Source organism: Canis lupus (assembly GCF_048164855.1).
Source record: "Canis lupus baileyi chromosome 15 unlocalized genomic scaffold, mCanLup2.hap1 SUPER_15_unloc_1, whole genome shotgun sequence".
Lineage (NCBI taxonomy): Eukaryota > Metazoa > Chordata > Mammalia > Carnivora > Canidae > Canis > Canis lupus.
Window position 1 is genome coordinate 142785 of NW_027326420.1, and position 16683 is coordinate 159467.

General features: G+C 45.0%; 2 protein-coding genes across 2 annotated transcripts in view; both read left to right on the forward strand.

Annotated features, from left to right (window-relative positions):
* The first annotated feature begins 1655 nt into the window (after positions 1-1655).
* On the forward strand, positions 1656-16337 carry ZNF425 (zinc finger protein 425). The gene is made up of 4 exons (XM_072818984.1): positions 1656-1673; positions 2906-3032; positions 6735-6890; positions 11044-16337. The coding sequence occupies exons 1-4, from the start codon at positions 1656-1658 to the stop codon at positions 13041-13043; spliced, it is 2301 nt and encodes a 766-aa protein (XP_072675085.1). The 3' UTR covers positions 13044-16337.
* Positions 6758-16683, forward strand: part of ZNF786 (zinc finger protein 786) — a 36186-nt gene continuing 26260 nt past the window's right edge. The window contains exon 1 of the mRNA XM_072818974.1: positions 6758-6890. Coding sequence (XP_072675075.1) covers positions 6846-6890 — 45 coding nt within the window. The 5' untranslated portion in view covers positions 6758-6845. The remainder of the gene's footprint in view (positions 6891-16683) is intronic.

Consider the following 16683-nt stretch of genomic DNA (forward strand, 5'->3'; position numbering starts at 1 on the left):
CCAAATATATCAACAACTACATTTATTTTATTTTTTTTTTTTTAATTTATTTTTTTATTGGTGTTCAATTTACTAACATACAGAATAACACCCAGTGCCCGTCACCCATTCACTCCCACCCCCCGCCCTCCTCCCCTTCTACCACCCCTAGTTCGTTTCCCAGAGTTAGCAGTCTTTATGTTCTGTCTCCCTTTCTGATATTTCCCACACATTTCTTCTCCCTTCCCTTATTTTCCCTTTCACTATTATTTATATTCCCCAAATGAATGAGAACATATAATGTTTGTCCTTCTCTGACTGACTTACTTCACTCAGCTCAACAACTACATTTAGTGTAAATGACCTAAATACAAAATAAAAGATTATCAAAGTAATTGAGCAAATTGCTAGCAGCTCTACTGTAGGAATGGGAATTCTGAGGTTTGGGTTCCTCACCTGTGACACAAACACATCATATGTGCACCATTCTCCTGGGTCACCCCATATCGTTCTCATGGGACTTGGGGGCAAGTGAATGATGTGAACATATAGCTCATGCTGCCTGTGACCCATGAGTCACATCTATGAAACTATGGCAGGGTGATTTTTAGCCTGTTAGAGGGTCGGCATTTCAGACCCTCCATAGTTTCTGCTGTGAGGTTTATGGCAGGAATGCAAGGTTGGTTCAATGTTCAGAAATCAATCCCACCTAATCAGTCTGTTAATTGCTTAAGGGAAAAAACTATACCATAATAGAAATCTATGCAGAAAAGGCATTGGAAAAAACAAAACACTCACTCATAGTATAAATTCTCAGCAAACTAGTAATAGAATAGACCATCCTCAACCTGAGAAGATGTATCTACAAAAACCTGCAGTTAAATATCAACTCTGCCTGCATCCAAGGTAGACCAGAAGTGACCTCAGTGTAGAAGGGCAGGATTTGGTGGATGAATCCCGGCCCCTGGCGGGAGGATTCTTTTTTTTTTTTTTTAAATGATAGTCACAGAGAGAGAGAGAGAGGCAGAGACATAGGCAGAGGGAGAAGCAGGCTCCATGCACCGGGAGCCCAACGTGGGATTCGATCCTCGGTCTCCAGGATCGCGCCCTGGGCCAAAGGCAGGCGCCGAACCGCTGCGCCACCCAGGGATCCCTGGCGGGAGGATTCTGAGCCGGGTTCTGCAGACTCTGAGTGCCCGGCGAGACAGACTCCCCAGTGCCCGCGGCAGGGACCTGCTCCTTGACCCCCTTGGCCGGCTCCACTCCCTCGCTTTGCCCCCGGGATGGCCTCACAGAAGATCCTATCCTGGGTTGGGGTCCCCTTCGGGTTGGAACTAATCCTCTCGCTCTCCCTGTGTCCAGCGCCTTTCAGCGTTTCTGGGTCTGGGTCTTCCTGGTTTGGAGACTCCCGCAGAGCGCGAGGACCCACCACCCACCTCGCTGTTGCTGCAGGCGCAGGAAGGCAAGCCTAGGCGGCTGCGGCGACCCAAGCAGCTCCTCCGGGGCGCAGGGGGCGCTGTGGGGCGGGGCCGCGGTCGAGTCCCAGGGTGCCCCGCGCGGGGCGGGCCTGCGGGGCTGGGGGGTGCGGGAGGGCGTGCGCCAGGGGAGGTGCCGGCCGCCCTGGGGATCGGGGTTCGGTTTCTCCGGGCGGGAGCCAAGCGGGGGCGCGAAGGGCCATGGCCGAGGCGGTTCCGGTAAGAGGGACCCTGGAGGATGCGGGCCTTATCGCGATTCGTCCGTGTCGCGGTTTGGCCTGGGGTCCGAATCGGGGAGCGAGGCAGCGCGGGGATGCCCGTGATCCAGGACGGCTCTGAGCCCCGGGCCGGTGGAGGCGCGGTTTAGGTGCTCGACTCATTCTGCGGTTGAGCCGCTGAGAGGGGCCACCTGGAGAAATCCAGGGTCTTGCTCGGGCTCTCGGGCTCCCGGGCTCCCGGGCTCTCGGGTCACCGGCCGTTCCCTCCCAGTGTCGGGGCCTTTGAACACCCTAATTTCTCTTCTGCGCTCTGCTGGTGAATGTAGCCTCGGAGGAGCTCGTCTGTATAAACGATGAAAAAAGTTAGGGGAAGGAAGACTGGAAATGGGAGGAACTGGAGATTGCTCCCTCCAGGAAGTGAGAGAAAACTTGAAACCAGTTGGGATTATTAATGGAAAATTTGAACACTGGTTTTAGAGTTTAAAAGGCGTATCCTGAGCTTAATCCGGGAAACTGTTAAATTCAGTGAAGTATAATCTGCCTACGTATGCAAGTTTTCCTTCTACTTTACTGAAATTTCATTTCTTTTTTTTTTAATTTTTATTTATTTATGATAGACACACAGAAAGAGAGAGAGAGAGGCAGAGACATAGGCAGAGGGAGAAGCAGGCTCCATGCACCGGGAGCCCGACGTGGGATTCGATCCCAGGGCTCCAGGATCGCGCCCTGGGCCAAAGGCAGGCGCTAAACCGCTGCGCCACCCAGGGATCCCTGAAATTTCATTTCTAATAATCTTCCTAGTGGAATGCATTTTCTTCCCTTCTGCTGCTCACCCCCCGCCCCCCACCATAGGTTCAGGATACAGGGAAGCTTTCTGTACTGTACCATCTTTGCAACTTCCTATGAGTCCACAATTATTTCAAAATAAGTTTTTTTTGAAAGTCTCGCATAGCAATAATTGGTTGCTGCTAAGTAGAGGATCCCCCTCCAGATGGTGTATGTGCTCAAAGGTCTCCCCGTAAAAAAAAAAAAATAAAAATAAAAAGGTCTCCCCGTCATTCATTCACTATGTGGGTCTAGTAGACTTCTGTGACCCCTTAATTACATCCTTCATGGCATCATCCAGAGAGAACGAGACTTATAGTTTTTTTTTTTTTGACTCTTAAGGATATAGATGTTCAAAGACAGTAGCTTGAAAGTGAAAAAATATGTATGTGCTGTTTGTGACTCCAGGTAACGATGACATTTGATGATGTGGCCTTATATTTTTCTGAGCAAGAGTGGGAGATCCTGGAGAAGTGGCAGAAGGAAATGTATCAGCAAGTGATGAAGAACAATTATGAGACTCTTGATTCCCTGGGTAAGATGGGCTTCAAAGGAACCATTTGGGGAACCAACCTAATACCAATAGGCTTTCTGCTCTGTGTTACGTATTGACTGGTTGAACGTGATTCTGTGCCTAATTTACACTCAGAATATGTCCTTCCTGTTACAGTCTGGGAATATTTAACTTGTTCTTTTTTATGTAGTGGTATCTGCACTCCTCACTTTTACTAACTCTGCAGTCTCTTTCACCCAAACCTTCTCTTGTTTCTCCCACAGTTAGAATTACTAAATAACATTAAAAAAAAAAAGATTTTATTTATTTATTCATGAGAGACAGAGAGAGAGAGAGAGGCAGAGACACCGGCAGACGGGAAGCAGGCTCCCTGCAGGGTGCCTGATACAGGACTCAATCCCAGGACCCTGGGCAGCCCCCGTGGCTCAGCGGTTTAGTGCCGCCTTCAGCCCAGGGTCTGATCCTGGAGACCCTGGATCAAGTCCCATGTCGGGCTCCCTTCATGGAGCCTGCTTCTCCCTCTGCCTGTGTCTCTGCCTCTCTCTCTCTCTGTTTCTCATGAATAAATAAATAAAATCTTTAAAAAAAAAAAAACCCCAAAAAAACCAGGACCCTGAGGTCACGACTTGAGCCAAAGGCAGACTCTCAACCACTGAGCCACTTAAGGTGCCCTGAATTACTAAATAATCTAATTGTCTTTTTTTTTAAATGTACTCTTTTATTTTTTAAGTGATACTTTGATGCCTACTTATGTTGCCTAAATGAGATGAATTTTCTATTTTTATAAGAACTGGGATGAAAGTTCCCTGGTAGAGGGAGAAGGAGCAGTGGAATGGGACATTTAGGTATCCCAGAGAAATACTCAGGGCTGACTTGAAGAGAAATTTGAGGAGATATACCTTGCTGTTTATCCCACTTGCTCTAATTCATTCTTGTATCATTAAAGCCATTTCTACTGTTATCACTTTAATGAGTGATCTCAGTATAGCCTGTGGCATTGTCTTCCTCCTTTGGGGTTTATAACTTCTCCCATCTGAGATATGAAGGACAAGATGAGTCAATTGTATGAAATCAGGGGGACGAGAATTCTAAGCAGAGGAAGGACTTGTGCAGAAGTTCAAGGGTTGTAATACAAGAGCTCAGTGTGTCAGTGTGTGGTGGGAGCCATGGGAAGACTACTGTAACACATGTGTAGAACTCTAGGAGAAGGAGACAGTGGTACCAGAAGAGGAATGGCCTCTAGGATTTTATTCTAGACAAAAGGAAGATGATGAGAGGATTTACGTAGGAGTAATATGTCAAAATTAGTTTTAACAATTAATTACTTGGGTTGCTATATGGAGAATGAATGGTAGTGCACAGCAATGAAGGGAGAGACACCAGCCAAGAACCTTAGCAGTGCCGGTGAGGCTTTATGGCAGCTGAAGCAGGTAGTTAGTAATAAAAATAGAAATAAACAAGATCTGGATGTCTTCTGGAGGTAACATCCCAGATTTTGCTAGTGGATTGGATGTGGAGCCTCAAGGTAAAAGAAGAATCAATTCCCAGATTTTTGACTTGAGTATGTTGAAGGAAATGGTTTTATTTACTGACATGACAAAGGATTGGGGATGCTTATTAGACATTTATATGGAAATATGTATAATTAGGCATGTGAGACTGAATTCCAAGTGAAGATCAGGACTGGATTCACAAATCTGCTGTTTTTGTTTTTTAAGATTTTATTTATTTATTTGACAGAGCACAGGCAGGGTGAACTGTGAGTAGAGGGAGAAGCCGACTCCTCACTGAGCAGGGATCCTGATGTGGGGCTTGATCCCAAAACCCTGGGATCATGGACTGAGCTTAAAGTAGCTGCTTAACCAACTGAGCTACCTGGGCAGCCCACAAATCTGGTGTTTTAAACCTCAGGGCTACACAGCATCATCTAGGGAGAATATGTAGATAGGATAGAGCACTGGGACACCTCAGCATTTGGAGGTCAAGCTAAGCAGTCTGAGGCCAGTAAGGTACACCAGAAACTAGAGCCATGTGCTGATCCATTGTTGAGTTTGGCGTTATCACAGCTAGTGTCCACAGCTAGACTGGAAAAATCCAGTCTGATTTTCTCACATGGTAAAACCCAAAGGGCATTATTTACAGACGATTTTTTTTTATAGGACATCCAGGTATCAGCCCCAGAGATTAGGATTTAGCAGGTCCAGCCTCAGGTCCATGAATCTACGTTTTTAACAAGCACTTCAGGTCCCTGCCAGATTACTTTTCTTAAGAGCAATAACTGAGAGGGACAGAGGGAGAGAAGAGAAATCTTTTTTTTTTTTTTAATTTATGATAGTCACAGAGAGAGAGAGAGAGAGAGAGGCAGAGACATAGGCAGAGGGAGAAGCAGGCTCCATGCACTGGGAGCCCGACGTGGGATTCGATCCTGGGTCTCCAGGATCGCGCCCTGGGCCAAAGGCAGGCGCCAAACCGCTGCGCCACCCAGGGATCCCAGAGAAGAGAAATCTTAAGCAGGCTCCATGCCCTGTACAGATCCTGACACAAGGGGTCACAGGCTTGATCTCATGACCCTGAGATCATGACCTCATGATGCTGGTGATACTTAGCAGATGCTTTTTTTTTAAAGATGTATTTATTTATTTATTTATTCATAGAGACACAGAGAGAGAGAGAGAGAGGCAGAGACACAGGCAGAGGGAGAAGCAGGCTCCATGCAGAGAGCCCGACGCAGGACTTGATCCCAGGTCTCCAGGATCAGGCCCTGGGCTGCAGGCAGTGCTAAACCACTGAGCCACCGGGGCTGCCCTTAGCAGATGCTTAACTGACTGAGCCACCCAGGTGCCCCTTCTCTGTTTCCTTTAATTATGCAAAATATTGCAGAGGACATTTTTAAAAAAGATTTTATTTATTTATTCATGAGAGACACAGAGAGAGAGGCAGAGACACAGGCAGAGGGAGGAGCAGGCTCCGTACAGGGAGCCTGACGTGGGACTCGATCCCGGGTCTCCAGGATCACACCCTGGGCTGAAGGCGGTGCTAAACCCTGAGCTGCCCCTTGCAGAGGACATTTAAGCAAACATTTAAGCTAAACCTGGGCTGCCTCTTGCAGAGGACATTTAAGCAAACAGTCTTGGTTAGGCTATATCTGGTCATTCATGTAATTGCACAGGTTTCAATTTTTTAAAATTTATTTTATTTATTCATGAGAGACAGAGAGAGAGAGACAGAGACACAGGCCGAGGGAGAAGCAGGCCCCATGCAGGGAGCCCCATGGGGGACTCAATCCCGGGTCCCCAGGATCACGCCCCGGGCTGAAGGTGGTGCTAAACCGCTGAGCCACCCGGGCTGCCCTCAAAAAAAAATTTTTTTTTAAATAATCTATTACTGATAGTTTTCCTTTCACAACAAGACTTTTTTTTTTTTTTAAGATTTTATTTATTTATTCATGAGAGACACAGGGAGAGAGAGAGGCAGAGATAGGCAGAGGGAGAAGCAGGCTCCATGCAGGGAGCCCGATGTGGGACTCGATCCCGGGTCTCCAGGATCACACCCTGGGCTGAAGGCGGCGCCAAACTGCTGAGCCACCCGAGCTGCCCTGCCCTCAATTTTTTTTAACTTAACTTTGATGTCCTATCTTCAGGAATCAAGGTTAACTGTGAAAAATCACATTTAGTGAAGTACTCAGGTAAACCCAAACTGAATCTATGTGGACTCTCTTTGTAGGTCGTGTTTTTTCCAAGCCAGATCTCATCATCTGGATAGAACAAGGGAGAATGCTGTTAATCAGAGACCAGGGACCCTTAGAGAAAAGAATGGCATGTAGCCCTTCTACTGATGAGCAGTGGGACTTGCAGGGGACTGGAAAGTTGCTGTATTTTGGTGAGTATGATGGATTTAGGGTCATAACTGATTTCATTTTCCTGAATCTGGATGGTCAGCTGGACATAGTGAATAAGAAGCATTATTTTGATGGAGAATGTTAGGTTTTTTTAGTCAAGTGGGAAGCAAATTTAGGACTGTATTAATTTAAAAAAAAGAATATTATTTTTATAAAGAGGGATGTTGTGTATGTTTCATGAAAAAAAAAAAAAAAAAAAAAAAAAAAACCCTGGAAAGAATTACCTGTAAAAGAGCAAGTAAAGGACCCACTTGTGAAGTCCTGAGGAGCAAACTGCCTTCTCTGTCACAGTGTTGTGTCCATTTGAGTATAGAGAAATGGAAAACTAAAAAAAAAAAAAGAGAGAAATGGAAAACTGTCCAATTTGGTATTATAATGATTATTTTTTATCGTACAGATTTTTAGAACGTGGGTGTTCGTTTCTTTTAATTCTTTTTGAAGAATTCCTTTTTATTTTATTAATTTTTTTAAATAATTTCTTTTTAAATTGCTTGTATCATAAGAAAAACATTGGAAACGCTTTAATACTTAGGGAAAGTGTCATTTTTCAGATTATGCTAATGTTTTTGTTTTATTAAATGGAGATCTTCTAAGTTCCTGGAAGTTAAAGGATTCTCCTGAAGAGGAGGGGATTTGGACTCGGGATGTATGGCTAGGTCCATCAAAAGAATAAAAGAATTCCCAAGGACTTCATTTCATTACCACCGCCTCTTATTTCATTCATCTAACGAATATTTGAGTCCTATGTTCATAGGACGGTTAGTTATTACTTAGGCTAGGGGGTGGATGGAGATATCTATATATCTAGATGTATATATATTTTCCTGTAGGAGTTTATTGTCTTACTGACTTGACACGGCAGTTAAGTTAGTCGATTATATTGAACTCTGGGGCTAGTCATCTATAAAACAGGACTGTATGTAATTTAATAAAATAATAAGTGGCAGTGGTAGTAGTATAGATATAAATATCTATAGATATTTAGAGGAGAATGAGTGGAGTAGAAATAGTAGTTTCCCAGGAGGACTTTTAAGGAATTAAGATTTGTTTGTTTATTTATTTATTTATTTATTTATTTATTATTATTATTTTTTAATTTTTTTATTTATTTATGATAGTCACAGAGAGAGAAAGAGAGGCAGAGACACAGGCAGAGAGAAGCAGGCTCCATGCACCGGGAGCCCGACGTGGGAATCGATCCTGGGTCTCCAGGATCGCGCCCTAGGCCAAAGGCAGGCGCCAAACCGCTGTGCCACCCAGGGATCCCTTGTTTATTTATTTAAAAAAAAAAAAAAATTTATTTATTTATTTATTTATTTATTTATTTATTTATTTATTTATTTATTTATTTGATGGAGACAGAGAGCACGAGCAGGGCAGGAGAGGGAGAAACCGGCTCCCCACTGAGCAGGGAGCCCAATGCAGAGCTCAATGCCAGGACCCTGAGATCATGACCTGAGCCCAGAGGCAGATGCCCAAAGGACTGAGCCTCCCAGGTGCTCCTAAGGAATTAGGATTGAAATAGCAAAGAATAGGCAGATTTGGTTAGAGAAGATCATCATGGGTTGTACATGAATTGAGGCTCAGAGGTGGGAACAGGCCCATTGTATTTAGAAAATGTATAGCTGAATGTTATTCTTGAGATAGTATGGGAGATGGAGAAGAGGAAACAAATTAATGGCAGATTATCTGAGGCTAGGAATGCCAACGTGGATATGTGACTTCATCTCATAGAAAGGGAGGACCTAGAGAGGTTTCTGAGTACCAAAGAATGAACAACTTTAGTGACTAGCCTTGTGTGCCTGGTGGTACTTTCCTAATAATCACAACTGTTCTTCTGCCTGGAATAATTAGTAAGTGATAAGAAATAGGATTCAAAGAGATAGGTAAGTATAATTTGAGACATCAGCCATCAAACACGAACTTACTAAATGATATCACTTGGTTGGAAACGTAAATCTATGTTGTTGTTAAGATGACCTCAGAGCAGGGACACCTGGATGGCTCAGCAGTTGGGTGCCTGCCTTTGGCTCAGGGTGCGATCCTGGGGTCCTGGGATTGAGTCTTGCATCAGGTTCCCTGTGGGGAGTCTGCTTCTCCCTCTTTGTCTCTGCCTCTCTCTATGCCTTACATGAATGAATAAATAAAATCTTTAAAAAAAAACAAAAACAAAAAAAAAAAACAAAACATGACCTCAGAGCCTAATCAGATTCCTCCTCTGGAGGAAGGCCTACCCTTCCTGACAGGTGATGTTTCTTCCTGTGTTAAGAGACTTAAAAAGGAGGGCCCTTAGGCCCAGTTCAACAGGTGGGAGAAAAAGCAGTTCTGAAATACAGAGGCTAAGGCAAGCTTCTGGAATTGTCCTCTCCAGTTTTTGTGGGTGAGAATAAGGAGTTAACTCAGTTTCCTGTCATCATGGTTTTACTTTGGGAACAACAGTGACTATACTTATATTAATGCCTTTCTTAAAATGCAGTTTCTTGGGAAAGGGAATTATCTTCATAGTATTCTTTGTGAATTTAGTAAATTGCCATTTGACATTCATAAGAAAGATACTTTCTATTAGCATTGCTTCCAGAAACCTTTTCCTGAAATCTGTGGTAGAAGGGGCAAGGATATGATCCAAAGCTGCCTTTTTTTTTTTTTTTAATTTTTTTTATTGGAGTTCAATTTGCCAACATATAGCATAACACCCAGTGCTCATCCCGCCAAGTGCCCCTCTCAGTGCCCATCACCCAGTCACCCCAACCCCCCGCCCACCTCCCCTTCCACTACCCCTTGTTCATTTCCCAGAGTTAGGAGTCTCTCGTGTTTTGTCACCCTCACTGATATTTTCACTCATTTTCTCTCCTTTCCCTTTATTCCCTTTCACTAATTTTTATATTCCCCAAATGAATGAGACCATATAATGTTTGTCCTTTTCCGATTGACTTATTTCACTCAGCATAATACCCTTCAGGTCCCTCCACGTCGAAGCAAATGGTGGGTATTTGTCGTTTCTAATGGCTGAGTAATATTCCATTGTATATATAAACCACATCTTTATCCATTCATCTTTCGATGGACACCGAGGCTCCTTCCCCAGTTTGGCTATTGTGGACATTGCTGCTATAAACATTGGGGTGCAGGTGTCTCGGCGTTTCACTGCATCTGTATCTTTGGGGTAAACCCCTAGCAAAGCCTTCTTTTTTAAAAGATTTTATTCATTTATGTGACAGAACATGAAAGACTCCTAACTCTGGGAACTAACAAGGGGTAGTGGAAGGGAGGTGGGTGTGGGGTTGGGGTGACTGTGTGACGGGCACTGAGGGGGGCACTTGATGGGATGAGCACTGGATGTTATGCTATATGTTGGCAAATTGAACTCCAATAAAAATAAAAAAAAGATTTTATTCATTATTTATGAGAGATACTCAGAGAGAGAGGCAGAGACACAGGCAGGGGGAGAAGCAGGTTCCCTGCAGGGAGCCTGATGTGGGACCTGATTCTGGGACCCCAGGATCATGCCCTGAGCTGATGGCAGGCACTAAACCGCTGAGCCACCCAAGGATCCCTGATCCAAAGCCTTCATACTTAAATATGGTGCAATTTATGTCACAGATTTAAGGAAATAGAATAGAATGTTCATATTCCCAGACTAATTCATTTTTTAAAAAAAATTTATTCATGAGACACAGAGAGAGAGAGAGAGAGAGAGGCAGAGACACGGGCAGGGGGGGGGAAGCAGGATCCCTGCGGGGAACCTGACATGGGACTCGATCCTGGGTCTCTAGGATCACACCCCCAGCCGGAGGCGGCACTAAACCACTGAGCCACTGGGTCTGGCCAGACTAATTCATTTTTATTTTCTTTCAACTTCTGCTTACCCTCTGAGGGTCATCCATAAGTTTACAAGATAAATTAGCCTGCAATTTTTTCCCCCACACTAAGCCATTTTTTCACAACATAATGGGCAGATTTGCATATCAAAGTTAAACTTAAATATAATTTACCTGTGTTAGGCAGATGCACAAAAGTCATCGAAATCAATGAGATTCTTTTTTTGGTGCTATTGAAGATATAAAGACAATTCTTGACCCCATCATTGCACAGACACATTACTGGTAAGGGTGGGTCTTCTTTTTTTCTCTCCAGGTGACCAAGGAACTCTTGGGGCAAAAGAGGAAGAAGGCCATTTAGATGGTCTCCTAAAGCAGGGTTCGTGTGCTACCTTACCAGGGGAGGAAGGAAAGATCTTACCAGATCAAAGAGCCACCTTACAGCATCCAAGTCGTCAAGAAATGGGGATTATACATAAAAACTTCGACCTCAGAGCATCTAATCAGGATAAGAACAATCCATGGCATAAGGTGATAGGTACCCCCGGTCACTTGGAAATTCCCCCAGGACCAAGATTTTATTCCTGCTTTGTCTGTAGAAAGGTCTTTAAGCTAAAGAGCGACTTGGTCAAGCACACAAGAAACCACTCCAAGAGCCCACCCTGTAAATACTTAAAGTACAAAAACAAATCCAGAGGAAACTCTGAACTCAGGTGGAACCGGATGATCCTGTGTAAGAAGAAGCGTTTCCAGTGTGGTAAGTGCGAGAAGAGCTACTATCTCAAATGCAGCCTGATCACTCACCACCGGCTTGTTCACATGGGGCAGCGGCCCTTGCCATGCCCTGAATGTGACAAGACCTTCCAGTGTAAAGCCACTCTGAGGAAGCATATGTGTTTGCACAAAAGGGAGAAACTATTTTCCTGCGAGCAGTGTGGCAAGGATTTCATCGAGCAGTGCAGGCTCACTAAGCACCTCAGGGTGCACACCGGGGAGAAGCCTTTCCAGTGTCCAGAGTGCAACAGAAGCTTCCGCCTGCAGAGCAGTTTGAAGGCCCACCTTTGCCAGCACAGTGGGAAGAAGCCCTTCCATTGTCCAGAATGTGGCAGAAGCTTCTCTCAGAAGGCTGCCGTGAAGGCCCACCAGAGGATACACAGTGGAGAAAAGCCGTTTTCTTGTGACCAGTGTGGGAGGAAATTCACACACAAGACAAAACTCACTGAACATATCAGAGTTCATACGGGAGAGAAGCCCTTCCAGTGCCCTGAGTGTAAGAAAAGTTTCCGCCTAAAGAGAAGCCTAAAAGCCCATCTCTTTCAGCACAGCGGGAAGAAGCCCTTCCAGTGTCCGCAGTGTGACAGGAGCTTCTCTTGGAAGAACGCCATGAAGGCCCACCAGCGTTTACATAGTGAGGAGAAGCCCTTCTCCTGTGCCGAGTGTGGCAAGAGGTTCACCCGGCCCTCGAAGCTCGCCCGTCACGGCCGAGTCCATAGCAGGCAGAAGGAATTCTCGTGTGGCGAGTGCACGAAGACCTTTCCCCGGCAGTCGAGGCTCACAGAGCACCTCAAGGTCCACACCAAAGAGAAGCCGTTCTCCTGTTCCGAGTGCAGCCGGAGCTTCAGCCGACACTCGCACCTCACCGAGCACAGGAGACTTCACAGCGGGGAGGAGCCTTTCCAGTGTCCCGAATGTGACAAGAGCTTCTTCTGGAAGGCCTCCATGAAGTTCCACCAGCGGACACACAGTGGTGAGAGGCCCTTTGCCTGCAGTGAGTGCGGTAAGACCTACACTCAGCAGTCTCAGCTCACGGAACATGAGAGAATCCACAGTGGGGAGAAACCCTTCCAGTGTCCTGAATGCAATAAAAGTTTCCGTCTCAAAGGGAATTTGAAGAGCCACCTGCTCCAGCACAGCGACAAAAAGCCATTCTCCTGTGTCAAATGTGGTAAAAGTTTCACTCAGCAGTACAGGCTCATGGAACACATTCGTGTCCATAGTGGTGAGAAGCCCTTCCAGTGTCCGGAGTGCGACAAGAGCTACTGCATAAGGGGGAGTTTGAAGGTCCATCTGCACACGCACAGTGGAGAGAAGCCCTTCAGGTGCTCCGAATGTGGCAAGGGGTTCCTCCAGAAGAGAAGCCTGAAGACCCACCTGCACCGTCACAGAGGGGAGAGGCCTTTCTCTTGTGATGAGTGTGGAAGGAGCTTTACATACATGGGGGCACTCCACACTCACATTGCGGCGCATGCCAGAGAAAACCCTTCGGGGTCTAGGTCAAACCTTTCTGTGAGGAAAGGAAGCAGCGACAGCTTTTAGGTGGAGCTAGCCCTTCTTTTGGATCCATGGCGTAAGCTGGATGAAGAATTCACAAAACTCCGGCTTCGGATACGCCGGCCAGATGCACAAGCAGGCAGGGTGCACAAAGGTTCCAAATAATCCAGACACTAAGGAAGAGGCATCTACCCTCTGTGATTCCCACAGGCAAGAGCTGCCCATCACGGAAGGAACATTTTCCTTCTGCTTCCTGTTACCAGGCCTCCGTATTTAAATTTTGTTTACATTATCAGTTTTCTCTCAGAGCGAATTTTCGTTTTCTCTCACATGCTGAGAGAACATCTGTGTCTCAGGAGAATTTCTCTCTGTTGCCAAAAATAAACGTTGTCTCCCATCTCTTTTGTTAACAATGATGCAATAACTGTCATTTCCCTCTGAGTTAATTTAAATCACCTAAAAATCCACCATGGTGAGTAACAAGCAATGATTTGTAACCCCCCTGCATTTTCAATAGTGTATGTCAGTTCTCCAAGAAACATACTTGCCTTAATGTTGGAGTCTCTTAGGTAAAATCCAAAGGAAAAACTATTGCTGGGCTACGGCATCACTCCCATTTTTTTGTTCTGTGGCTTAATCTGTCATTGTAAGGTGATTTTTCTAGCCTGTTCTAGCAAACCTTCCCCTGTCTCTTGGGCTGTCGATCTTTTAACATCATTCCTACAAAAATGTGTAGATTTGCTTCCTTAGGGAATTTTGGGGCCTATATAAGTTTTCCATTTTTGTTGTACATGGTAGTCACGGATGACCTGAATCAGCTGGAACCAAGGCTGCCCTACTAATCAGTGTTTATACAGATAGGAAAGGTGCCATGTCCAGTTGGTATGTTCCTGTGGGAACAAGCCTCTTGGTGAGTCAGTGGTGCTTTTGTGCAAGAAAAACTTTCCCTAACCTGTGCCAGGGGTACCTGTGGGCTGCATGTCAACCTTGGCTGGCCTCTCTCTTCACCAGCGTACCTCAGGACAACTCCGTGCCTTTGCCTGGGATACATGTTGAAAATGCAGGCCCTGGGGACCCTCCCCAGGTGTACTGAGTGACGAACTTTTCAAGTGAAATTGTTTGGAAAGTTTTAGAACATTTCATCTAGTGAGCAGAGAAACTGGAAGAAGGAAAACTGAAAGCATTCTGGTCATCCTGTGAAATTGGAGTTAGAGCTTTTCTTTTAAACTTTTCTCTTCTCCATCTTGTAATAAAGCTTCCTGTGATAAAAGTTTCTTACATTATGGGTGTATTAGCTCAGGCTGCCCTAACAAAATGCTACAGACTGTGGAGCTTAAGCTACAGAAACTTATTTTCTTACAGTTCTAAAGGCTACAAGTCTAAGACCAAGGTGCCAGCAGGGTTGGTGTCTGATGAGAACTGGCTTCCCTGGTCCTCATATGACCTTTCCCCTGGGTACAAAGTGGGGGTGGGTGATCTCTGGTGTTTCTTCCTCTTATTAGGACACTGATCCTATGACCTCATTTAGTCTTAATTGAATATTGGAGAACCTGGTGATCTACACTAGACTTGAGCAAAGTGAATGAGGAAGCACAGAGATTGGGAGTGCTGTGCTGTGCTTTCCCAAATGGAAAAAAATACCTAGAATGGGGAAGAAGCACCACCCCCCACTGCCAAAACCAACAGCTAGCTGTATGTGTCTGCCCATCTCTCTCTTGCTACCCTCACCTGTTATCTCTTAGGTGCTGATAACTTCAAATCTACAAATCCATATCCATAGTCAACTTTCCCCTGAATATTTCCGGCTTCCACAGGCATCTCAAACACAAAATGCTAAGAATAAGACTCCTCACTCTGTACCTCTTCCTTACACTCTCTTGTATTTCCCACCTCTAAAGTTATACTAACTAATCTCCAAAGCTGTAAATCTGATAATGATCTCGGTTTTCTTGTACCCAACTTGTCTCCCAAAATCCTCCCAAACAAATGCCCTTCTTCATCTCTGCTATCACCACTAACTTGAGCCAACTTAAAAAAAATTTACAGTGTTCTTATTAACAGTTTTTTCCTGCAGTGCATTTATCATTCTTGTAACAGAGTGCTTCTCCTAAAATGCAATTCTAATGTAATTCTCAAAAAATATTTTCAGTGGGACGCCTGGGTGGCTCAGTGGTTGGGCGTCTTTCATTGGCCCAGGGCACGATTCCGGGATTCCGGATCGAGTCCCACATTGGGCTCCTTGCAGGGAGCCTGCTTCTCCCTCTGCCTATGTCTTTGCCCCTCTGTAACTCTCATGAGTAAATAAATAAAATCTTAAAAAAAAATTTTTTTTAGGGATCCCTGGGTGGCGCAGCGGTTTGGTGCCTGCCTTTGGCCCAGGGCATGATCCTGGAGACCCGGGATCGAATCCCACGTTGGGCTCCCGGTGCATGGAGCCTGCTTCTCCCTCTGCCTGTGTCTCTGCCTCTCTCTCTCTCTCTCTGTGTGACTATCATAAATAAATAAAAATTAAAAAAAATTTTTTAGAAGTTCCCGATTTTTTTCAAACATTTATTTATTTATTCATGAGAGACACACAGAGAGAGGCAGAGACATAGGCAGAGGGAGAAGCAGGCTGAGAAGGAGCCTGATGCAGGACTCAATCCCAAGACCCTAGGATCACGACCTGAGTCAAAGGCAGGTGCTCAAACGTTGAGCCACCCAGGTGCCCCCCAAAGGCAGTTTTCAGTGAACTTTTCCTCTGGGGATAGCTAACTGATAACTTCCCTGGTGCTCTTGTAGTGCTTCATACTTTCCTCTGTTAATAGTATTATAAGGGCAGCCTGGGTGGCTCAACAGTTTAGTGCCGCTTTCGGCCCAGGTTGTGATCCTGGAGACCCAGGATCAAGTCCCATCTCAGGCTCCCTGCATGGAGCCTGCTTCTCCCTCTGCCTGTGTCTCTGTGCTTCTCTCTCTCTGGAATAAATTTTTAAAAATTACTGTTTTGACATTGTTTTTTTACAGCCTGTGTCTTTCCCCATGAGATAGCAAAACTCAATGATGACTTAATTTATTTAAATGTATCTTGCAATGTTAAAGATACTCAGAAAGTGTAAAGAATGTTCACCTGTGAGCCCTTGGCTCAGTAATGTCATTAGCAGTACAGATCTGTAACTTAGATTGGGGTTACATCCCAGTAAACCTATCGTAAGTTGAAAATATTGTTTGAAACACCTAAACCTACTGAGCATCATAGCTTAACCCAGCCAACCTTGAATGTACTCAAGGCACTTCATTAACCTACAATTGGGAAAACCACCAAACACAAGTCTAGTTTATAATAAAGTGTTGACTATCTCATGTAATGTATTGAATATTGTATGGAAAGTGACAAACAATGGCGGTGTGGCTACCAATGGTTGTAAGAGTATTGGGTTTTGCCCCTTATGAATGCAGGGCTGATTGGGAACTGTAGCTCTCCAGCATCAAGAGAGAGGATCCTCCAGCATATCACCAGCCCAGGAAAAGATCAAAGAATAGTTTCTACTGAATGTATAGTGCTTTCACACCACCGTAAAGTTGAGAAATCCTAAGTGGTACCATCACAAATTGGGGGTCATCTGTACTGGCAGAGCACCTGTATAGCCTTGGTTTTGATCTTCTCCTCCTCACTGCTTCCCCATCCCAGCTCCCACAGATTACTTAC